Genomic DNA, 25,350 nt, shown 5'->3' with positions numbered 1-25,350 from the left:
AACCACTCGGATTCTGCCGCTTGAGAAGTACGCGCTACTGTTTACACATTTTGTTGTCCTCATGGAGTACTACGAGTGTACGAAGTTTGTAGTAAATCCGCGTTCCAAACGTCGTGGCCTCCCCTTGTCAGAACTGCCGAATTTGGAATACTGTTAAGCCGTTTGTTCTGCACAAAGAGGCAATGCACTCGCCGGACGTGACTGTGTGGTGTGGATTCGCAAGCTCCTTTACTCTCATTCGTTCTTCCTTGAAGAGAATTCACCCATAGGACCTGTCAAGTATGCTGTGACGGCTGCACGTTATCAAGACCTCCTTGTACAGTGTGTGATTCCTGCTTTGGAACAGTGCAACGGTGCGGAAACCACTGTTTTGATACAAGATGGTACAACACCTCATCTCGTTCGTCCAATGAAAGATCTGTTTAATGCAATAATCCACAAACGTGGTATTTCCACAGGTTATCCAGATGGATGGTCCCCTTACTGTGGCTAAGGAAGCACTAAATGCTGAAAGATATGAATCATTTTACAGCACTTTGCACTGTGTACGGTAGAGGGACAGTCTGGACACGATGATTGTATTAACAGTCACAAAGCAGCGTCTATGAGACAATGGTTTGTGGACAGCAAAATTCCTTAAACTGACAGGCCTGCCCACAGATACGATCTGAACCCAATGGAACACCTTTGGGATGAGTTAGAACGTCGACTTCTCTACAGACCTCAGCGTCCAAGATCACTACCTCCTCTGGTGTCGGCTCTTGTAGAAGCATGGGCTACTCTACTTCCAGACATTGATACATCATAGAGTCGCTAGCAGAGTCGAAGCCACACTCAATATTAATGTCACTATTAGGCGCCGGACGTTGTGTCTTTTGTATATTATAACTAACTGACATGCCTAATACAGACGACTGATTTCCTGTTTCTCTTTCCAGATACAGCTGGCCTGTTTGACCTTGGCACCGCCAGTGATTTTGCAGTACTCCTCAAGTTGCATAAATTCGGAACATACTCCTGTGAAACTTTTCTGCAGCATGAGAACGTGAAGAAACTGTTTAGCTCCAACGAAAAGTACGATGTCATGATCATAGAAATATTCTTCTGTGAGTGCTTCCTGGCCCTGTCTCACATATTTAAGATACCAGTGATCCAGTTCGCCACTTTCTCTCCACCTGCGTGGATGGGCGACGTCGTCGGCAATCCAAGTCCGCCCGCCTACGTCCCCGAACCATTCCTGGAATACTCCGACCACATGACTTTCTTCCAGCGGCTGCACAACACGGTGTTCAGCACTTACTGCAGGGTGGTTCGAAATTTGTACTACATGCCCAGCCAGGACGCCATCGTAAGACGGTACGTGGATGATCCTACCTTGCCCAGTCTGCTGGAGATAGAGAGGAAGTCGTCGATGGTGTTGGCGAACAGCCATTTCAGTGTGCTGCACCCGAGGCCGCTCCTTCCAGCGATGGTCGAGGTCGGAGGAATGCATGTCAGCCCTCCCAAGAAGCTGCCAGAGGTGAGTGACAAATTAAATTCCAGATGTCCCTTCAGTGATGTTGGCATACTTAAATCCTAGCTTTGATACTTCACTGTATCGTTTACGCAAAAAGTGGCATTACTTCCCATCTACCTACACACAGCTGTGCGAAGTATTCTTCCAAGAGTGTGTGTATGATGAGAAGGCCACACGTATATTTGAGCTGAGATTTAAGTGCCATCCACCCTATACGACCTGCGTACATGAAGCAGTGATATTATCCTACAGAAGCGATGTGAAATCAACCCGGCAAAGCTGGCGATTCTGTCTGCATAGCGTACCCCGTATCACATCTGACTACCATACACACTGTGTGATCGAAAGTATCCGGGCACCCCCAAAACCAAATGTTTTTCATATTAGGTGCATTGTGCTGCCACCTGCTGCCAGGTACTCCGTACCAGTGACCTCAGTAGTCATTAGACATCATGAGAGAGCAGAACGAGCCGGCCGCGGTGGCCGAGCGGCTCTAGGCGCTTCAGTCCGGAACCGCGCGACTGCTACGGTCGCAGGTTCGAATCCTGCCTCGGGCATGGATGTGTGTGATGTCCTTAGGTTAGTTAGGTTTAATTAGTTCTAAGTTCTAGGGGACTGATGACCTCAGATGTTAAGTCCCATAGTGCTCAGAGCCATTTGAACCAACCAAGAGCAGAATGGGGCGCTCCGTGGAACTCACGGACTTCGGACGTGGTCACTTGCGTCATACGTCTGTATGCGAGATTCAACACTCCTAAACGTCCATAGGTCCACTGTTTCCGATGTGATAGTGAAGTGGAAACGTGAAGGGACACGTACTGCACAAAAGCGTACAGGCCGACCTCGCCTGTTGATTGACAGAGACCGCCGATTGTTGAAGAGAGTCATAATGTGTAATAGGCAGGCATCTATCCAGACCGTCACTCAGGAATTACAAACTGCATCAGGATCCACTGCAAGAACTATCAAAGTTAAGTGGGAGGTGAGAAAACGTGGATTTCATGGTTGAGCGGCTGCTCATAAGCCACACATCACGCCGGTAAATGCCAAACGACGCCTCGCCTGGTGTAAGGAGCGTACACGTTAGACGATTGAACAGTGGAAAAACGATGTGTGGAGAGACTAATCGCGGTACACAATGTAGCGATCCGATGGCAGGGTGCGGGTATGGCGAATGCTCGGTGAACGTCATCTGCCAGCTTGTGTAGTGCCAGCAGTAAAATTCGGAGGCGGTGGTGTTACGGTTTGGTCGTGTTTTTCATGGATGTGACTTGCACCAATTGTTGTTTTGCGTGGCACTATCACAGAAAAGGCCTACATTGATGTTTTAAGCACCTTCTTGCTTCCCACTGTTGAAGAGCAATTCGGGGATGACAACTGCACCTTTCAACATTATCGAGCACCATAATGCACGGCCTGTGGCGGAGTGGTTACATCTCTGTAATGGACTGGTCTGCACAGTCTGACCTGAATCCAATAGAACACCTGTGGGATGTTTTGGAACGCCGACTTCGTGCCAGGCCTGACCCACTGACATCGATACCTCTCCTCAGTGCAGCACTCCGTGAAGAATGCGCTGCCGTTCCCCAAGAAACCTTCCAGCATCTGATTGAACGTATGCCTGCAAGAGTGGAAGCTGTCATCAAGGCTAACCCCATATTGAATTCCAGCATTAATTATGGAGGGCGCCACGAACTAGTAAGGAATTTTCATCCAGGTGTCCGGATATCTCTGATCACATAGTGCATTGTATCATATTTCGATTCCCTATACTTCCTACGATATTTCGGTGGTAGAATTGGAACAGTTTTCTTCCAGCCTCGTACGACCAGTTGGGAAGCAGCCTGAATGAGACATATCGGCTTAGAATGGAAAGCTGACAACTACCGGGGAGGGGGGGGGGGGGGGGAGGAGGCAGGAGGAGGGCGGGAGGAGTGGTGCTGACTACATGCCCATCCATGCCGCTCCTAAATGTCGCCGAGAATAGTCATCAGGACCTGACCACTGATTTAAGTTTTCTACGCTGTTTCCTGGAATGTTGGAAACAAATGCATTGCATACAGGATCGTTCAGATTCCGAGTTATTTGGTGTTCCCAGTTAATATTTGGTTCTCTTAGTGCGTTATCACGGGATCAAAATGGCTCTGAGCACTATGGGACTTAACATCTGTGGTCATCAGTCCCCTAGAACTTAGAACTACTTAAACCTAACGAACCTAAGGACATCACACACATCCATGCCCGAGTCAGGATTCGAACCTGCGACCGTAGCAGTCGCGCGGTTCCGGACTGAGCGCCTAGAACCGCTAGACCACCGCGGCCGGCCAATCACGGGATCAGATCAGAACTTAGAAAGGGTTATGTCAGAGGTTCCAATGACATCGGCAACCCTCTCCCAATTCGTCTCTCATCGAACACATATGTAACATATTCCATTATATGTTTTGCGAAATACACACTAAGACAAAACGATGCACCACCGAGGAATTATCCGCATTGGACGGAAATCGGTAGACATTCTGCACATGTAGAAATAAACAAATGATTTCAGTTTCAGAAAACTGGGTAATTTATTCAAGAGAAAGAGCTTCACAAATCGAGCAAGTCAACAACGTTTTGGCCTTCCTCTTGCCCTCATGCAAGCAGTTGTTCGGCTTACAGTTAGTACTGAATTGACAGAGGTGCTGGATGTCCTCCTGAGGGGAAGGCTGCCACTCGTTCTGTCCGACTGCTGCGCTAGATGGAAGGTGTGACGTGGCATATAGAAAAGTCAAAACAATCTTCGGTGAAATTAAAAGCGAGGCTGGTAACATTAAGAGTCAAATGGGAATTCCGCTGTTAAATGCAGAGGAGAGAGCAGATAGGTGGAAAGAGTACATTGAAGGCCTCTTTGAGGAGGAAGACTTGTCTGATGAGGCAGAAGAAGAAACAGGAGTCAATGCAGATGAGACAGGGGACCCAGTAATGTAAACATAATTTAAAAGATGTCTGGAAGGCTTGATATCAAATAAGGCAGAAGGCATAGATAACATTCTATCAGCACTTCTAAAATCATTGGGGGAAGTGGCTACAAAATGACTATTGAGGTTGGCTTGTAGAATATATGAGTCTGACGATATACCATTTTACTTTCGGAAAAACATCACCCATATAATTACGAACATTGTAGGAGCTGACAAGTGCGAGAATTATCGTAGTCAGCATAACAGGTCATGCATTTCAGAAAAAGTATACACAAGAATGGAAACCAGAATTGAGGGTGTGTTAGGTGACGATAGTTTTGGCATTAGGAGAGATAGATGCACCAAAGAGGCATTTCCAACATTGCGGTTGTTGATGGAAGCAAGACTAGAGAAAAACCAAGGCATGTTCATAGCCTTTGTCGACCTCAAAAAAGCATTCGACAACGTAAAATGTGAAAAGGAAAATGCAGTCTAGATATAGTGGGGGTCAGTGAAGTTAAATGGGAATAAGACAAGGATTTTTGGCCAGATGAGTATAGGGTGATATCAACACCAGAGGAAATGGTAGAACGGAAGTAGGATTCGTCATGAATAGGAAGATAGAGAAGAGAGTGTGTTACTGTGAATAGTTCAATGATAAGGTTTCTCTCATCAGAACCCACAGCATACCAACACCGACAACGACAGTTCAGGCATAAATCCTGACGTCGCAAGCAGAAGATGAAGATACAGAAAATGTATAAGAGGATATTGACGGGTAATTCTGTATGTTAAGGCAGACGGAAACTTAATAGTCATGGGAGACTGGAACGGGCTTGTAGGGGAAGCAATGGAAGAAAGGGTTACTGAAGAATTTGGCATTGGAACAAGGAGTGAGAGGGAAGAAAGATTAATGTATTTCTGCAGTAAATTTGACCTAATAATGGCGAATACTCTGTTCCACAATCACAAGAGGAGAACGTATACTTGGAAAAGGCCGGGAGATACGAAAAAATTCCAGTCCGATTACATCATGATAAGATAGAGATACTGGATTGTAACGCACATCCAGGGTCAGATACAGACTCAGATCACAATTTAGTAGTGATGAAGAGTAGGCTGAAGTTTAAAGAAGTGGGATACGGATGTACGAAGGAATAAAGAGATATTCTTGAAATTTCTAGATACTGCATGGAATAGCTCAGTAGCCAGATCGGTTGAAGCGGAATGGACATTTCTAAAAAGAGCAAACACAAAAGTTGGAAAGAAAACCATCGGTACGAATGAAGGTAACTGCGAAGAAACTATGGGTACCAGAAGAAATACATCAGTTGATCGATGAAAGAAGGAAGCACAAAAATGTTCAGGAAAATACAGAAATACAAGTCGCTGAGTAATGAAAATAGTAGGAAGTGCAGGGAAGCTATGACGAAATGGCTGCACGAAAAATGTCAAGAAATCGAGAAAGAAATAATTGTCAGAAGGATTGACTCGAACATATAGGAAAATCGAAACAACCAGCGGTGAAATTAAAAGCAAGGATGGTAACATTAAGAGAGCAACGGGAATTCCACTGCTAAATGCAGAGGAGAGAGCGGATAGGTGGAAATAATACATTGAAAGCCTCTATGAGGGGGAAGATGTGTCTGATGTGATAGAATAAGAAACAGAACTCGATTTAGAAGAGATAGGGGCTCCAATATTAGAATCAGAATTTAAGAGAGCTTTGGAGGACTTAAGACCAAATAAGTGAGAAGAATTTTTAAAATCACTGTCGTAAGAGGCAACAAAATAACTCCTTACGTTGGTGTGTAGAACGTATGAGTCTGGCGACATACAATCTGATTCTCGGAAAAATATCATCCACAATTCCGAAGACTGCAAGAGCTGACAAGTACAACAATTATCGCACAATCAGCTTAACATCTCATGTATCCAAGTTGCTGACAAGAATAATATACAGAATAATAGAAAAGAAAATTGAAGATGTGTTGGATGATGATCAGTTTGGATTTAGAAAAGGTAAGGACACCAGAGTGGCAGTTCTGACACTGCGGTTTTTAATGAAAGCAAGACTAAAGGAAAATCACGACACGTTCGTCGGATTTCTCAACCTGTAAAAAGCCTTTGACAATGTCAAATGGCGCAAGATGTTCGAAATTCTGAGGAAAATTGGAGTAAGCTATAGGGAGAGACGAGGAATATACAACATGTACACGAGCCAAGAGGGAATCACGAGAGTGGGAAACCAAGAACGAAGTGCTGGGATTTAAAAGGGCGTAAGGCAGGGCCGTAGTCTTTTGCCCCTACTGTTCAATCTGCACATCGAAGAAGCAATGATGGAAATAAAAGAAAGATTCAGGAGTGGAACTGAAATTCAGGGTGAAAGGATATCAATGATAAGGTTCGCTGGCGACATCGCGATCCTCAGTGACAGCAAAGAAGAAACACAGGATATGCTGAATGGAATGAGCAGTCAACTGAGTACCGAACATGGACTGAGAGTAAATCGAAGAAAGAGGAATATAATGAGAAGTAGCAGAAATGAGAACAACGAGAAACTTAACATCAGGATTCATGGTCAAGAACTAGATGAAGTTAAGGAATTGTGCTACGTAGGTCGGCAAAATAACCATTGACGGACGGAGCAGGGAGGACATCAAAAGCGGACGAGCACTGGCAAAAGATAACTCTACTAGTTTCAAACAAAGACCTCAATTTCTGGAAGGAATTTCTGAGAATGTACGTTTGGAACACAGCATTTTATGGTGGTGAAACATGGACTGTTTGAAAACCGGAACAGAATAGAAGCGTTTCATATTTGGTGCTACAGACGAAATTTGAAAATTAGGTGGATTGATAACGTAAGGGATGTGGAGGTTCTGCGTAGAATCGGAGAGGAAAGGAATATGTGGGAAACACTGACAAGAAGAAGGGACAGGGTGGGAGGACATCTTTTAAGACATCAGGGAATAACTTCCATGGTACTAGAGGGAGCTGTAGAGGGTAAAGCCTGCAGAGGAAGACAGAGATTTGAATACATCCCGCAAATAATTGAGGACGTAGGTTGCAAGTGCTACTCTGAGATGAAGAGGTTGGCACAGGAATTCGTGGCGGGGCGTATCAAACCGGTCAGAAGACAGACGACTCAAAAAAAAGAAAGTTGGTGCCCGGCCTTGCTGAAATCAAATTCCCCAAAATAGTCACAAATGTTGTTATTTCGTACAAACCAACCTGTAACAAGTTGACTGGTTCATCGAGGCTGAAGTAAGTCAATCTTAAAAAGTGGGCCAATCTAATACGATACCCTACAGCAGATTAACTTCCAATTCTTCAAAGAAATTGGGTTCTTCTTGCACCAAAATATACGACAGTAAACGGCACATCCCTACATTTGAAAGCTGTCGTATACCAATTACTGCGCCTCAAGTATACCTTATCAGCAAACTTCACATCTGGAAGCGTTTGGAGGCTCTGAAACAGATGAATAGCGCCTGAACCCAGAAGTACAACGTTGCATGGAGGAAAATAATTGAATTTCTTAGAAAATATCGAAAGAGGGTATTTTCTTTTTAACAATAATTCCTTAATTCATAGTATATAGGGACATTTAAGTAAAAGGACGTTATTATTAACTTTTGCAAGCAGTGAGGGAATATCATAGCATAGTGATCATAAGAATATTTATATATTACACTTCTTATTCCATGCTGAGATCACTTCTTTCAGATTTGGTTACGAATCCTTCTGAGCACACGTTGATACCTACATTATTTCACTGGGCAAAAAAATATTTCTTTTTCAATTACAAGAACAATATACACCGTTTCTGTAATACAGTTCATCCCTGGATTCAAGTCTAATCTTAGAAGTTGTGTATCAAACTTAGCTTTACTGTAATAAGAGATTCTGTAAATGCTTGCTGCAGCCTATGTATTACACGATGGTCTTTCAATAATGCACGTATTTTCACAGCTGTTAATATGCATGTAAGAGGACGTCTGTTTAGGGGCTGATGTTTTTTCAGCACGCGTGTGAAGTTTCGAGAAATTCAGATAAATGACAGAGCTTATAACGCCCCCGTGCCTTAATATGATGAAAATTCAGTTTTATGTTAGTAAATAGACTGTCACATGCTTTAGGAGAATATAACTTCTCATCAAAACATTTCAAAGATGTTCGCAGGGTGGTCGTCACAACTCTGAATAATACTGTTTCAAAAATAAGGTTTATGGCTCTTCACTTTTGTTGTCTAGGGTATTATATACTTATAAGAGGTCCGGATTTTTAAAAAAGGTAAGGCTGGAGACATCTAGTAGTTTTAAAAAAGTCATCACACTTTTTATTCCTCTTTAAAAAACACACGTAAAGTTTACATGGCGTCTCTGACAAAACAGTTACATCTTGTGCATCAACCTCTTTGGTTCTGTGATCCACACAGGTTTACATACAATGGAATTAGCCGGCACTAAAAACACTGACCGACGTGACTTTCACAACTACACTGAGCCAACTGCCTGCCGGTCTTTGACAGTGCTCGTATTTATAACCTTCCAAAGAGATCAACAAATTATCTCTTTTTTAGAGTCAATTAAATTGTTATTAAATGAATTATTTACATGAAATAGTTACGAATGATTCTCGTGCTCAGGTGTTTAGATTAAAAACATAAATGGTGCATTTTACTAATAATTACAAGTGTCAACCAAGTGAAGTAGTTGGATTACAAAGTGTTGAATATGACCTTTCTCATTTGCATAATATTGGGGTTAAAAATTGCAAATCTGTAAATTACGTGAGTATACAGTACAAAATTATTATTAAACTTATTTGTTTTTCATACTAAGTGTAGTGAATAATCAGGTTTTCCTGATTATATTTTATAACGAGCAATTTCGTAGTCACATATGTTGACACTTTGAATAAGCGTATGTGAGCAAAACATAACAGTTCCTAACGAAATATTCGTCTTAAAACAGTTTAAATAAATGTACTTTGCTTTTGCAATCTCTTTTGCGTTGAAATATTGTATATTAATGACATTGAAAAACATTGCATCATAATTGCACTCATACCAAATTTAACTAATTTGAGCTTAATTTACTGAAATATCGCAATTTATCCTCAGTATTCCATACTTCTTTTTCCTCCCATCGGGATCATTACAAGCTTTAGTGAGCCACCAAAACGGCGTCTACATAAGGCAGCTGTTTAGAAGCAACGTGCTGTAATTTAATTCTTGGTAACGGAAAGAGAAATCGTAGTGAACAGCCATAAGCGTCACTGTGTAGTGTGTAGTAATGCTGCAGTTGATAGTAATATTGGGTGATGGGTAAAGAGTCAACGATTCAGAAAGTGCGGAAACTGAGCTCAGTGATCGGCCACGCTCAGGACGTCAATTCACAGCCACTGCTCCAAAATAGTGAATCGCGTGGATGCCACTATTCGCACAGACTGGGGCATCACGACTGAACAGTTAGCTTCATAGCACAGGTTCGCAAACTTTTTCTCTCTCTGAACACTTTTTAGAATCTAGGTATTTTGATGCAACACCTTGTTTACTTTGAAGTTAAATAAAATTTTAAAAAGTAAAAAAAAACCTTGTTTTATTCAGTGATTGTTCCCATTTTAAATCATAACTAATTAGTATCGCCAAAAAGTCGAAAAAACGCTATACCATTAACAGTTTCTCGCGGAACACGTATTCACTTCCCAGCGAGCACCAGTGGTTCGAGGAACACAGTTTGAAACTCTGCTCTACAGCTATCGGTGAGCATTCGAAACGCACGTGAAATGACTGAGATTCTTGTGTGTGTGTGTGTGTGTGTGTGTGTGTGTGTGTGTGTGAATTCCTAAGGGACCAAACTGCTGAGGTCATCGGTCCCTAGACTTACACACTACTTAGACTAACTTAAAGAACAACACACACACACACCCATGCCCGAGGGAGGACTCGAACCTCCGACGGGAGGGACAGCCCAATCTGTGACATGGCGCCTCAAACCGCGCGGTCACTCGCGCGGCGAGACTCTTGTATATTGAAAGAAAATGCTCACGGCACACCACAGGACTCAAAGAAAAGTCATTTCAACTGAGCTGCTGGAGCAGATTGACACCAATGGAGAGGCCCTTCTGTCACAGTTCGTTACAGGTAACGAAACGTGGGTGCATCAGTTTGAGCCATGCACAAAAATGCAATCACCAGAGTGGCACCATCCGCAGTCACCATTTAAGAAGAAATTCAGCTTCCTCTGCTGGTAAAGTTATGGCGACAGAGTTGTGGGATAGTAGTGGTGTCATTCTCGTCGAAGTGTTGCTAAAAGGGTCAACCACTGATTCAGAACCGTATGTATATACTCTCAACAAACTCAAGAAACGTTACCGACGTTCCGTCTGATAAGAGCCCCAAAGGAATTTTATCAAACACGACAGCGCCCCATATACGTCTCAGAACCAGGGAATTTGGTTCGACATTATTGTCTCGTCTACACTACAGCCCATACCTGGCTCTCTCGGACTACCCTTGAGCCAGTTAAGAATTCCCTGTGGGAAACACTTTAAACACGATGAAAACGTAACTTGTGCTGTGAAAACAAGCTTACGGGCAGAGGACGAGAGCTTTCAGTAACTACTTAATCGAGGGGCAGCAGAGGCTTTTTTAAACCTCATTAAAGAACATGAGTGGCAGAATGTTCATAGTTGATAAATATGCTTTAACGAGTAATCTAGGTGGCTGATTAATGAGATAAGGATATCATGTAGAAAAAACTGGGAACTATATCGAAACGCTGAAAATAGTCACAATCGAGCTGCAGCAGACTATTACTAACATTAAAGTAAATTACTTAAAAATATCATAAGCGACTCCGAAAGCATGTGTTATGTAAACTGAATAACTAATTCTCAGGATAAAATTTAAACAATATGGCGAATCGTGAAAAAAGTGTCTGGCCAACAGCACAATGTGGAGGATATAAAGGCAGTATGTAGTAAAAATGTAAGTCAGATATGTATACAGTTTCTGAATATAGCGGGTAAACGAAATAAATACTTAGTTCCTACAGGAAATCATATCTCCTAGAAAATGGCTTTCCAAGACAACATTCTGAAATATACCTCGGTGATACTGGCGAGGGGAGACTGAATCAATAATTAAATAGCCGAAGACCAAGGGCTCTCACGGATACGACGGAGTATCAAGCAGGGTACTAAAGTACAGGGCTGCATATATTAGCCCTGTATTTAGCTACATCTGTAATTTTTCCTTTAGGAATGACTAGCTTCATGAGCGATTAAAGTAATCAAGAGTGAAACCGGCTTAGAAGAAAGGAGAAAGGGGTAATATATACAACTTTAGACATATTAGTTTGCCGTATGAATTTGCTGAAGTCATTGAAAAGGCTGTATGTATCGGAGTGACCGATCATTTCAGTTCACACAATTTGCTACATGGTTTTAGAAAAGTTTAGCAACTGAAAATGTTATATATTTTTCTCTGTAAGGCAATCGGCGGATTAAATGAAAAGATGTGAACATCAGAAATCTTCTCCGATTTGACTAAGGTGTTTGCATGTGTTGATCACAGAATATTACTCCAGAAGTTAGAGCGTTATGGAATAAGAGCAGCGGTTCAAAATTTGTTCCTCTCCTATTTTAAGAACATACAGTGAAAAGTCATTCCCTACAGTAATGAGAACGACTATAAGGTGACGTCTAACCGGGACACAGTTAAGTGAGGGGGGAAGGGGGGGGAGGGGGGCGACGGGCGTCAGTGCTTGGACCCCTGCTGTTTCTTATATGTACTTTCTATGTACCTTATGATGCAATACGCGGCGATGGCCTTGGAATATCGCCAAGTCTGTCTGGCGTGTGCGAACTTGGAGGAGTTGATGGTCGTGGCAGTGATCAGTCACCTAGCACAGAAGTTCTCAAACATTTTTCCTCTGGGTCCCCCTTCGCAAGGAAAAATTTGACAGCCCCGCAGCCTTTTTAAATTATAAAAATACTCATTTTTACATTTTCTTTAACTTATTCTCGGTTTTTATGCAACAGAAACCAAAACTACATGAATTATTATAATGAAAATACGGAACAAATTGTTTATCACATTTTCATCCAGTCAAGAACTATGAAATGGACAATACTTTTTTTTCAGCAAACAAGGATTTCAAGAGCATTAAAATTTTAATTACAAAGTACGTTGCCGGCCGCGGTGGCCGTGCGGTTCAATGGCGCTTCAGTCCGGAACCGCGGGACTGCTACGGTCGCAGGTTCGAATCCTGCCTCGGGCATGGATGTGTGTGGTGTCCTTAGGTTAGTTAGGTTTAAGTAGTTCTAAGTTCTAGGGGACTGATGAGCTAAGATGTCAAGTCCCATAGTGCTCAGAGCCATTTGAACCATTTTGAACAAAGTACGTTGTTGCGGATGAGCGCTCTTTTGAGAAAAAAGTTTCTCAAGGCTTGTTGCAATACCAGGAACAGCACCTGTAAGTTCTTTGCTTATGTTTAGCTTTGAATGGCAGTTCGACATCAGAGCTGCCAAAACTGAAAAGCCAGTCTCGCAAAAGTACGTTGTCGCAAAAGGATTCGGAATCTTCATTGCATTTTGACTCAGAGTTGGGAATTCCTTGTTAATGTGTATCCAAAACTCCAAAAGAAGACACTTTATTAAATTTACTCTACAGTGAAGTGTCACGAGTGACATCAGTAAGTTGTTATTACTCTTTTATATTTTAGAAGTGACGGTCCAGGAGAGTTTTTGAATGGATTTTTAATCTAATTAAATTTATCAAAATCGTCGCTGAAATACTTTTCGAAGCGAAGTTTGAGTGTTGCAAGATGATGGAGAACGCAATCTTTTATCTTCATGGAAACATCGAACTATGTGCGTCCTTTAACAGTAACGCTAGAGTACGGAACAAATTTAGTATGCCACTTCCCATTCGAGTTTGCCACAGCTCTATTTTTTGATGAACGCCTTAACTTTTTCATTTCAAGATAAGATAATTGCCTGATTATATTGAAGAGTTAAGAATATTTATTTTCTCATGAAGTTAAGGAATTTTCAACAGAAAATAGACGTCACTGAAACGGTCTGCCATAGAATGACTTTTCGCCTTTATGAAACAGAATACCTCATTCCTCAGTACAAACATTCTTTTTAGTGCTATATCCCTTGAAAGCCATCGGGCGTTACTACAATAGAGCAGGTGAGTGTGATGTGGAACCATCTCTTCCCATGGAACTTCACAAAACCTTAAATTTATAGATTTTGCCTCAATAATATTAAACGAGTCTGTAACCGTTTACAGCACTTCATGAAGTGGTGCGAAGTTCTTTATCAGCCAGAGCATCCAGATGTTTCGTGCAGTGAGTCTATACTGCAACAAGAACTGTAGCTTTAACTTTCACTTGCAACCCACCATGTATTCCAGACAATGAGCGAGCTCCATCGGTGCATACTCAAATGCACCTATCCGATGTTGCCCTGTTTTGATTATAAAAAGAGTACTGGTCACGTAAGAAAGGTTTTGAGCTGTAACTGTTTGCAGTATCGGATCACAGAAAAGCATTTCGTCTTGAATGTTAAAGCCATCAACGAAATGAACATAAGCAATCAAATGAGGACCTTTATGAATTTCAGTCGCTTTGCCCACTTGAAGTGCAAAACAATTATTACGCAATTTATCAATTAACTGTTCGAGTAAATCGTCAGAAGAGTCTAAAATTCTTCTACGCACTATGTCATTAAAGAGAGGAAGATTTTTCAGCTCTTGACCAAATGAATCGCCAAACATCGTTAATAACTACATCAGTAGCTGCTAGGAGAACCAGAATTTCTGTAACCGTGGTGTCTTGCATTTAGCAGTCCTATGCAAAATCTGGTAACAGGCTAACTTAGAAGTAACATTCGTAATTTTAGCTGAGCTCTTCTGGTTAGGCAATAAAAAATTGCCTGACAAAAAGCTCTTTTGGTTTTCCTGTTAACAGAGGAGGTTTGGCTTAAGCATATGTCTTTAACTTGTTAGGCTACATGCTGTTAGCAGCTAAAATGGTTAAACGAATTAAACATTGCAGACGTTCGTCGCCAGTCATTGTAGTTTACGTGAAGCCTAGCAAGAAACGGTTCTCATCATAAATTCTCGTTTTCGCGTCACCCTTCTTGTTTTCGCCTTCGGAGTATCTCCCTCCCCTCCGCCAGCACACGGACCACTGTTGTTTTCATTTCGTTCACTAATCAGGAACCGCTTCATGCTGCAGTCAAGTCTTCCTCGCGAAGTCGGAAAGGCTGTAAGGAGGAGCCGCCGAGGTACACGAGCCAAAGCTCCCACTGTGCGTGATACGAGTAGTTACGGACACAGTCACAGTGCAGCAGACAACGGGCGATTCTGCAGACGGCCAACGTCGGCCAGCGTGCCCAATCATTTCAAACAACGCTAAAAGTATGACAGCTTCACAGTCGTCGACCGAACGACGTTGGACGAAATTCAGTCCAGATCAACAGCATCTTCTTTGTTGGAAGGAAAGGATAAACGTAATTGTTTGTTACTAAGATTTTTTTTAATATACCGCCCCCCCTGCACTCCATTCGGCTCCCTCCCTTCCCCTGGAGCTCGCGCGCAGTCACTGATCTAGATGACAGACCTCAAAGGTCTTTCCTGTTTGATGTGTTGCATACACCCCGCGAAGTGGACTCCCGTTCAGTTTCGAATAAATACTGTGGCATACGTGAAACATGCGCGTCCCTTTCTTGAGGCCGATTGAACCTCGCTTGCGTATCCAACTCTCGTTTGAGTTGTTTGGTCGCTTCCTTCCCGGGACAATATACCCAGTCAACGTTCGTAAATGCGTACGTGGGACGAAACCAGTTGGGCAGAATTACAGAAGTATAATGCTTCAAGATTTTAACCCATTATATTGTGGAATTCTAGCATCTAGTTCTGAATCTGAAAAAAAAAACGGTACTCTTCAGTCAGGAGCGAAATATTTAACTTTTATGTGTAAAACGAAAGTCTGTCTTTTTGTAAAAATAAAAGGGAGATAAGAATCTAAATAAGTTGTTTGTACTCCAGTTGAAGTCTGCATTGCCGTGCTTTTATTCTACTTGGCATCGCCTACGTTATTTACCTCCCAATGCAAAAAGAGCTTTCCTCGCAACTCATCGAGTGCGGATGCGGTTCCCTTTCCTCCTCCTGTCTAACATTCTTCCCTCGTTCTCCCTCGCCCCCTTCCCCACCCACTTTGCTCCTTCCTCCTCCTTCCCCCTTCCCTCGAAAAATTTCTGCGACCAACCATGACCGATCAACAGATTCCATAAATGACTCGTTATCATTACAAAAACAATGTCATCTTCTTGGAAAAATGTAAAGAAAAAAAGCAATATGGCGGCCACGATAAACACTTTTGTGTCGTGAAGAAGAGTCCATCCTGTTACTCCCGAAGCTAAAAGCTCCGCCTCTTGCTTCGACAAATTTACATTGCGCACGAGATCTTTGAAATACTCTTGAGAAAAGATGTGACTATTTGATTCACAGTAGTCTTGAAAGGTTGTCAACACGCATGTCTCCTTTGTTGTCGTGAGCGTGTTCGTCACCGTATGAGTCTTCACTCAATGTCACATTCTCTTGGGTCACTGACATCCTCAATTCTTCATTGTGACATTCTTGTAGAATGTTACACAATTTTCGTTATTTGTGTGGTTATTCGATCAATTTTCGTATCGTCTCCTGGTTACCTACAAATCGTGTAAGAGGAAAAGAAAAATGACGTGATCTTTAACAGTCCAGTCAAGAATTTAGTAAATGCGAATGGCATACGGGGAGGATCCAATTCTTGTCCTGGTATAAACCTTATACCCGAAATCGGGTTAGTGTTACAAAGACTATTATGTTTTCTTTTTTGAAAATTCGCAGTTAGCTCTTCACAGATATAAGAAATCGTATTTACACTATTAACACAGATACGAGCCTTTTCTTCTTCTGAATTAATACAAACTACAAAAACTGAAACAAGCAGACACTTGCAACAAATGTCAGAACTCTCAAAGCTGAGATGCAAATGGCAACAAACACAACGTGATTCTGTGTGTTAAAGCGTGATTCATCATCACTGATGCCAAACAATCATTTTCTGGAGTTAGGATTCTGAACTAAGGGTCATATGTGATAATTTCTTGCACATATTTCGATTTTTCAACAGTTAAATCTGCGGAATATCTAAATTAAGTCACAGCAGAATCTTTAACATACAGCGTTTTCAAGGATTTCGATACAAGGGACAAAATCGCTTGAACACTAAGCCCAACAGAGTAAGAATGATTTCATTTTTCATTATTTGTAACAAAAAATTTTTCACCTGTGATATAAAATCGTATGTTCCAGTAAAATGTCGTGGCTCGTCATAGAGTCACTCCTGCAAAGCACTTTTCTACGCACCCTCCTCTTCCTGATTGAACAAAAATTATCACATAATTATAGTCTAACAGTTTTGACATAACAGACTAGAAGAATGAAACTTGTGGTAGTGAAGAGGGATTATATAATTTCATTAGCGGCCCTATCCATTTTAAGAATGCTGACGAAAATTAACCTCAGAAAACAGAATTGTTTTGTTTGGCGGTTCGCTGTTCGTCACGTTGGTGCTATCATACAAACGTTTCCTTGATGTACTGCCAAAGCGTTAAATTCCAAATTTTGGCTGTAGTTCAATATTAATTCTGTTGAACGGTCCACCGCACAAATGACCACATGGCGTTTCTCCATAACTCTCTTCACGCTGCCATGGATTGGCCTACAAAGAGTAAAGGTTTCTGTTAGAGTTTCAGTACGGTAGAGTATTTAACAAGATCGAGTACTTGCATATGGATATACGGTTCATAGAATTTTTGCACAAGTTTATAGCAAGTATAGTAAGTTTTAAAAACCAATTCTGTGAGCTATAAAACATCCGCCCACTTAACCAAAACATATCACTGGTAGTTCAAAGAGGAGACCGCATTGCGCACCAACGAATGCGTTAAAGCGCTGCTTGCCGATTATACTTTAAGTGCCAACGTCCGTGCTAAATTTCCTGTTTTTTTTCCCTCACTGATATTTTATGTCTGAATAATTTATCTGCACATTTTGTCTGCATAGCTTACTCGTAGATACGCGGTATAATTTATGATTGCCAAATAATTATAAAGAATAAAGTAAATTAATTTCGTAGTCAAGAAAGTTGAGAATCCCTTATTATACTTTTACAAAATTTGTTGCAAATAAATTATTCCACATTGCTTTTACAAAGGTAAACGACAAGTTTGTTTCGGCATTTGTGCCATTTTCAACTCCTGTTGACATTACATTTATAAATCGTTTTATTATACGTCTATGTAACAGTTCTATGAGATTTTTGTCTTATATTATACTTACGTCTTGGAACGCAATTTCTTTTGTTTACTGCGTTGTTAATATAGGTCACGTATTTACCTTCTATAGAAATGTCGAGCTGCTTTAAAAATGATAGTTCGTTCTACTGATGCATTGTGTTTACAAATGAATTATATCTTAGGTAGTCAGATTTTTTTGCCAGAGATAATTTTGCATTATGTAGATGAGTGATGTTAATGTTGTGTAATTTTTGTTCAGCGGGTGTTCATCGCTTTTCTTTTTCTATTATAATAATAAAGTATTGCAGATAATTTTTATGTTTGAGATCCACGTTTTCGTTTAGGATTTCATTCAGATATTTATTTGTGTGTGTATAAGTTTCTACTTCGTCCTAAATGTTCCTAGTTTCACCCTTTGGTCATGTAGAATTTTCAAAGCTTTTTCGATTGTGTTCACTCTGTGGTTTTTATTTCTTAGTTGTAGGTAAGAGCTATACAGGAAGCTTTCGCAATCTTTCGTGTGCTCTTTAAATCTTATACTAAAGCTTCGTCCTGTTTTTCCAGTGTAAGAACTATTGCAGTCGTTATAAGAAATTTTGTATACATCTGGATTAGAAAAGGTAATGAAGTCACTTTTTCCTGATCTCAGCGTTATTTATAATTTGTTGCTAATTCGAAATGCTTGTTGAATTTTCGTATTTTGAATGATTTATTTATTTTGTGTGATATGTTGCCAATATTTTTGTTGGTACATATATCGGTTTGACTTTGGTTTTGTCATCGTTTTTCAATGTTATTTCTTTTTGTATGTTGTCTGATTTAGATTTAGTATGAACTTGGTAGATTCAGAGTATTATATCTGGGTCATAATTTTTTTGTGCTGCTTATTGTAGTGTTGTAATTTCATTATTTTATACTTTTTCTTCAAGTGGTAAATTAATGATTCTGTTGATCATTGATTTGAATTATGCAGTCTCATGCAACTTGAGGTGGAATGAATTTTTATTGATGACAATGTCTGTAGTTGTAGGTTTTTTGCAAATTGTAAATTTGTGTTGGTTATTATCATTGCTTATCTTTAGGTCTACTGCAAATTTTATTTTTGGGTGCAGATTGTTTAATTGCTGATGAACTGTTCGTATATCCTTTCTTTTCGTCTCCATAAATGGAGATGACAATGATATACAAACAAGCTCGTCCTGTACGTTTGTAAAAATAACAAGAAATGAAATATTTGCAGAGCTCATTTTGTAAAACCATAAAGAAGATGTCATATTATGAGTTTATGCAAGCTGCAGGCCCAGCAGAGAAATTACTTGGGATTGTCTGTAAGAGGTACTATGTTTCTCTTTTACAATCCTTAGTCTGGAGACACTACTTTGTATTTGACGTGGATTTTAATTTGCAGGATCTCCAGAAATTCGTGGACGGCGCAAAGGATGGGGCAGTTGTGTTCAGCCTCGGCTCCAACCTGCGGAGCGCCGACCTGGGGGAAGACAAGAGGACAGCCATACTGACTGCCTTCTCCAAGTTAAAGCAGCGCGTTATCTGGAAGTGGGAGACAGAGACACTGCCTGGAAAACCGGACAACCTCATGGTTAAGAAGTGGCTGCCACAGGCCGACATTCTTGGTATGTAATTCTTAGAGACTTAATCTTTTTCGACTTAACGTTTAGTTTAGGCAGTTTCATGTTTCATGAATCATTTGCACGATAGATCGTAATATTGTTTCTAGACCCTCCTCACTCCCACGCTATTAAAAACATCTTCAAAAATTAAAAAATGATTTTCCAAACCTCGCTTGCACCGTGATTATGTTGGAATTAATTAACTTCAGCTTCAGTTACTCTGAAGGTGTGAGAAGGGTGTCAATAAATTAACTTCATTTGTAAAAGTCATTATAAGGAATTTAACATATCTTCCTTCTCAACTACCATCGTAGTATCTATTATTGTTGGCACAGCAGTGTAGGTGAATAGTATTTCCCATCTGGATTCCAAAGCCGATTCCTGATGTACTGATGCCATACATCAAATGAATAATATGTCGATATAAGCTTCTGAATTCTCTTCGAAACAATTTTATTCCGTGTTTTGGAAATACTTAGGAACAAATATATTAACACGCTATCACTGACTGCTTCCAACAATCACTTTCAACCCAAAACACATTGCTTCACAACTAACTCGATGAGAACAAAAATGACACAAAAGTGACCAAAGATGAATATCTTGTAAAAGAAATACGTTGATTCTTAAATATCGATTGTGAGTTCAAAAAAGTTTACAAACGATTAATGGTTTACGTTTCAAATGTCTTTCTCAATTATTTTTCCAAACAGTTGCTGAAAAATTAAATATAATCCTAATAATTGAAAAATAGGTACGGTAACTAAATTTTGAAATATGTACAACTAACGAAAATGAAATAATCATCTTTTACTTCTGTTTATAAAAAAGCCTATTTTAGTTATGTCACCTAAATCACGCTGAAAATAAGTTTGCCATTTATGCACTGTTGACTCATGTTGTGAACGAATATGTATTGAATTATCCGCTACATGACGAAGGAAGATGCAGTGATCAGTTCCATTATATTCATATGTAAGCAGTAGTGGACCACCTTTTAAGTAGTATGAAAGTAATTTATTCTAAGGAATAACAGTAGTCAAGTAGAAACTTTAATTTGTTTCCAAATATAACTTCACTGTCACTCAGACATTTTATATGATTCTATAAGTAATCAAAAATTTTGGTGGCAGTGCACCCCTTTTTGTACTAACGACAGTCTTAATGTTGGGCGATGATTGTCTTTTTTTGTGTTGTTGTTATGTACATCAGTTTTCCCTTTGCACTGCAGTGGATTATTTCCAACAAAGTTAATGGGGATATGCGTATACTGTGAAGCAGTAGTCAGAATGCCCAACTCTTTAATCAGATGTCTACAAAATGATCATGGGTGAGCATTATACATTATTCTTACAGCCCTTTTTGAGCCATGAAGATGTTCTGCCCTAAATATGAGTTACCTCAGAACATTAATGGATGGAAATACAGTGTTGACTTACAAATTCGTCTCTGTCACAGATTTACAATTCGAAGTGCAAATGTGGCTGAACTGAGTTATTTTACGAACTCGGAATTAGGTGTTTCCATTTTAAATACCAGCATAGATACCTAAAAATTTTGAAATTTCTTCTCTAGTTATTATTTCCTCACCATGTGTTAAAATTGTCAGTGGTGTAGTAGCTACAGATCTGCAGAAGTAAACGGGGGTATATTGTACTTTTGAAATTGGGTGTGAGATCATTTTCGGAGAACTGCTCTGTAATATTTGAGTAAAATCATTTTGAGTATTAGGCCAACTCATTATGAAACAAAAACAATTAAAATCCGAACATTCCGATCGTTTTTGCAGCGGTCCTCTTCATGGCGACTATTTGTTTGAAATTTGTTTCATAATTATGCAATCTAATATCCAAAATGATTTTACTGACGCTGCCATTTGCCGTGGAAACCTATGAACTAAAACGAAATTATTCTTTTTATTTTTTGTCATACTGTAATGTTTTGTTCTACAGTTGTTCTGAAATTCAGTGTTTATGGTAAAAGATTTCATAAATAATAGTCAGTACTCATTCAACCTATGAGTTGATCATCACCGTAATTACCTTAAATCATTTTACTTTAGGGATTTATTTTACGTAACGTGTAAGGTGAATAAATAAACGTCTTTTCTCGGTTCTATTCAAATATGCTGCGTAGAATGTTGCCCAACCTTCTGTTTTTGAAAGTAGCCCTTTTCCTGTGCACTGCATGGGCCTAAAGCAGAAAATACAATCGCTTTATTACTTTTTTCGTAAAGATAAATGGAGCCGTAAGAATATTTTACATTTAATTATCTTGTACTATTGAGAGTGTCCGTCAGAGCCAGTTTTATTGCACAAAATTATCATTTTGTTGACGCTGAACATACTTTACGTTAGTATGTATTAAATAGAACCTGATTGTTTCCATCTATTCACTTCATACAACATGAAACTAATTATTGTGGATTGTCCACTACAGTCTGTGATCTTTTGAAACGTCCCCTTGGAAAAATTATTGAATTGCTGTGCTTAAACTGACACACAATATTTTTTTTAGCGCAACGCAATATGACTTCCAATAATCCCTACAAAAGAATGGCCCTGACTAACATTAACCTATACCTTTCACAAATCACTTACCTCACAAAAATCTTCGTTACTCAGACTACTGCAATACAGCGAGCACCACTACTGCCAGCTAAATAAAAGATTCAAACTACGGAAGGCACTAACTACTGATAGGCATAGTTAGCAAATGAAAGATTTTAATAGAGAACAAACAATGCATTTACCTTAATAGTCATAATATATATAACAGTTCATGACATCCATTCTTACAAATGTACTGTTTCTGATGGACACACCTCCAGATTATTCATTCTCAAAAATCCGCCATCTCACTTCCCCACATCCACCACTGCTGGCGGCTCACCTCCAACTACGCAACGCTACGCGCTGTTAACATCCAGCTGCCCAACACTACAATGGCGAGTATTACAACAATGCCAACCAGCCACTGACTGCACACAGCACAGCCAGTGATTTTCATACAGAGCACTATGTGGCGTTACCAATATAAAAAAACCTAAACAGCCTACTTACATAGCCCCCATGCTCCCCACAAAAAATTTTACAAATTGTTTTGGGCAGTGGCCAATAATGATTTGATAAAATTTTTCATAATTACAATAACAAATATATCAAATGCACACACTTATTGATACAATGTTGGTTAAAAGCTAAAATTTTCTCACAATCCATAAAGACAGTCCTGATCATTCATCACAGTAAAATTGCAGTGTTTCTTTTTTCAAAGTCTGAGCAGTAAAAGAAAATGCACTTGGAAGTAGTGAATTTCCATGCAGTCTTGAAGAAGTAGTGTTGTCCTTCCAACGGAAAGACAGTGCTGACTCTTGACATGCAGACAGGTAATGGTCCACAAGAGAGCAAACCCACAGCAGAGTCAGTCGAAGTTTTGAAGAATATTGGTAAGTAGGTCATCACAGAGCAGACCCACTGTAGTCCTGGTAGAGATTATGGTATTGGTGGGCCACCAGAGGTGCAGACCCACTGCAGTCCTTGTAGAAATAATGGTATTGGTGAGTCATCAAAGGTGTAGACCCACTGTAGTCCTTGTAGAAATAATGGTATTGGTGGATCATCAAAGATGCAGACCCACTGTAGTCCTTGTAGAGATGGCCAACAGCCATCTGTTGTGACTGTGCAGGTGCACAATCACCATTGAAGAGTCTTGCGGATAATATAGCAAGTCCATAAACTACAACTTGTGCACTCACAAAGTTTTTTTTTTAATTGTCCTTAGAACAAGCAATGCTGTTAACCATTCCCTTGCTGAGTTATTAACGCATGTGCAAACACTATCAGTCCCTACTTCTCACATATTGTCCATATACTATGACAAACAGAAACGTGTGCAGTGAAATGTAACTTACAAGTTACTTAATTTGATGAACTGGTGACAATTAAAATTTTATAACATAAGAATAAAAATACAAAGGTACAAAATACATCATTAAAGAACATAACAATACAGGTAACATTTGTAGTAAAACAGGCTTTACAAAAGAATAGAAATAAACATGTACATCAGTGTTACAAGAATTATGACATAAGTACATACATAAAAGATCAGAATAACCTTTGAAACATCAACTTCACACATGAGCATTAAAACAAAACAGAATAAATAATGTCTAAACATCTTTACAAGGTAAATAACATATTATCAGAAAAATTCTATAACGTAAATCTTATTAGCTAAACACATAAAGACAGGAAAAAGGCAAATACACAAGGGTACATAAACACATAGCAGAATAACACAGGAGGAAAGGACAGGGTTTGTTTTCAGTGTAACATTTGGTACTGCAGTCCAACCCAAAACTTCATTCCATAGATCTTTCGTCTTATTTCAACATTTGTTTCCACCAAAAAAATCCTATCCAAGCATGTTTTCTGTATTTATATGTTCACATATTTCTTACCTCATTATTTATTTTCCATTATCTTACCTCATCTTTTATTTCCAAGAAAATCCTACCTATACCTGCTTTCTGTACTTTTTTCGTATAACTTCTCAATGCATTTCTTCCAATTCATCGCAACTCATTCTCTTATATAGTCTACCCCCTCTTAAGCTAACTTAAATCTACTGATCTCAGGTGCTAAACTGAGGGATGAGGCAATGCAGCAGCACAAAACAATTAATACAAGCAGCAATGACAAAAAAATGCAAATTGGCAAAGCAAGCAGCATTATATATAAATTAGCAGAGCAAATGCAACATTACAACTAATATGAGCCAATGTGCAGCAATAAGAAAAATAAATCGGTAGTAAAACTGGCTTAACAGAGTAATACAAAGTGACATTCAGTAGCACTATGCATGGCAAACAGCAGCAGCAAATGCTATAACTTATACCTAAACATGTCAAAGCTCAAGCAGAAAAAATATTACACTAAAGACAACAATGCAGATATGGAAAATGTCTATTCACATCTTAATGTCTATGTAATTAAAGTGGTGCACCGCAACTTATTCTATGAAAAATATTACAAAGTAGTTGAAAAGAAAATTATGTATGCAAGTCCTGTGAAGGGAAATGTCTTTTTGTGCTCCTTCGTTTTTTTTAAATATCTATATTAGTACATCTATAAAATTTTATTTTAACCAATGCTGCAGTGCATCTAGAAACTAGATATTAAACAAAATGAGCAAACTCTCAACTAGAAGGACAACAGATGTAAAATGTTTCTCATCATTTCATTAGGCATTTTAATAAATATCATAAATTAAGAGCTCCACAGTATAATCATATGTTTTCAAGTTTGAGCGTGTCGTATTTGCGATGCTTTCTACAAAGAAATGTCAATAGTGAGGATAATGGCCTCCTTTTTTCTCCACCTGTGCCTCTGAAAGGCACTGTTGCACAGCTGGGTGCCCACGACACATTATGTGAAGGTCACTTAACTTTCTTACCGAAATATTTACGACACCAGTTTGCACTACAGTGACAGTCTCATATAAAAGATTTCACAGGTCGATAATTTCTGTTGCAAATGGGTAGAAACAAAATCCTATGAATATAACAGTGTGGAAAAAATTTTCGCCTGCATTGTGATACATTCACGCATTTTCACACATTTCATAACTCTTAAAGTACGATTTTCAGCTTATTGATCATAAACATACCTCAACAGCATCATACACATCGTCATCATAATAATAACATCATAACAGATCAATCACATCTCAGAATCGTCACAGCTTCTTTCAATAATTTCAAGACCTTCAATAAAGTCATCTACCTGAAACATACTTCAAAAATCATGATCCTTTACCAAATACATCATTCAAAGCTCTCATAGCATCACAATAGTTCCGAAAAAATATGAACAATTCACAAAGTACAGACAAA

At 39.5% G+C, this 25,350-nt stretch overlaps 1 protein-coding gene across 1 annotated transcript in view; it reads left to right on the top strand.

The window, feature by feature from the left end:
* LOC126203731 (UDP-glycosyltransferase UGT5-like) overlaps nucleotides 1-25,350 on the top strand; it is a 181,515-nt gene that overhangs the window by 133,898 nt on the left and 22,267 nt on the right. Inside the window, exons 3-4 of the mRNA XM_049938101.1 lie at nucleotides 939-1,519; nucleotides 19,232-19,454. Coding sequence (XP_049794058.1) covers nucleotides 939-1,519; nucleotides 19,232-19,454 — 804 coding nt within the window. The remainder of the gene's footprint in view (nucleotides 1-938; nucleotides 1,520-19,231; nucleotides 19,455-25,350) is intronic.

The sequence above is a fragment of the Schistocerca nitens genome, chromosome 9, assembly GCF_023898315.1.
Source record: "Schistocerca nitens isolate TAMUIC-IGC-003100 chromosome 9, iqSchNite1.1, whole genome shotgun sequence".
Classification (NCBI taxonomy): Eukaryota; Metazoa; Arthropoda; class Insecta; order Orthoptera; family Acrididae; genus Schistocerca; species Schistocerca nitens.
The sequence above is the reverse complement of the archived record's forward strand: the minus strand, read 5'-3'. Positions and strand labels throughout refer to the sequence as shown.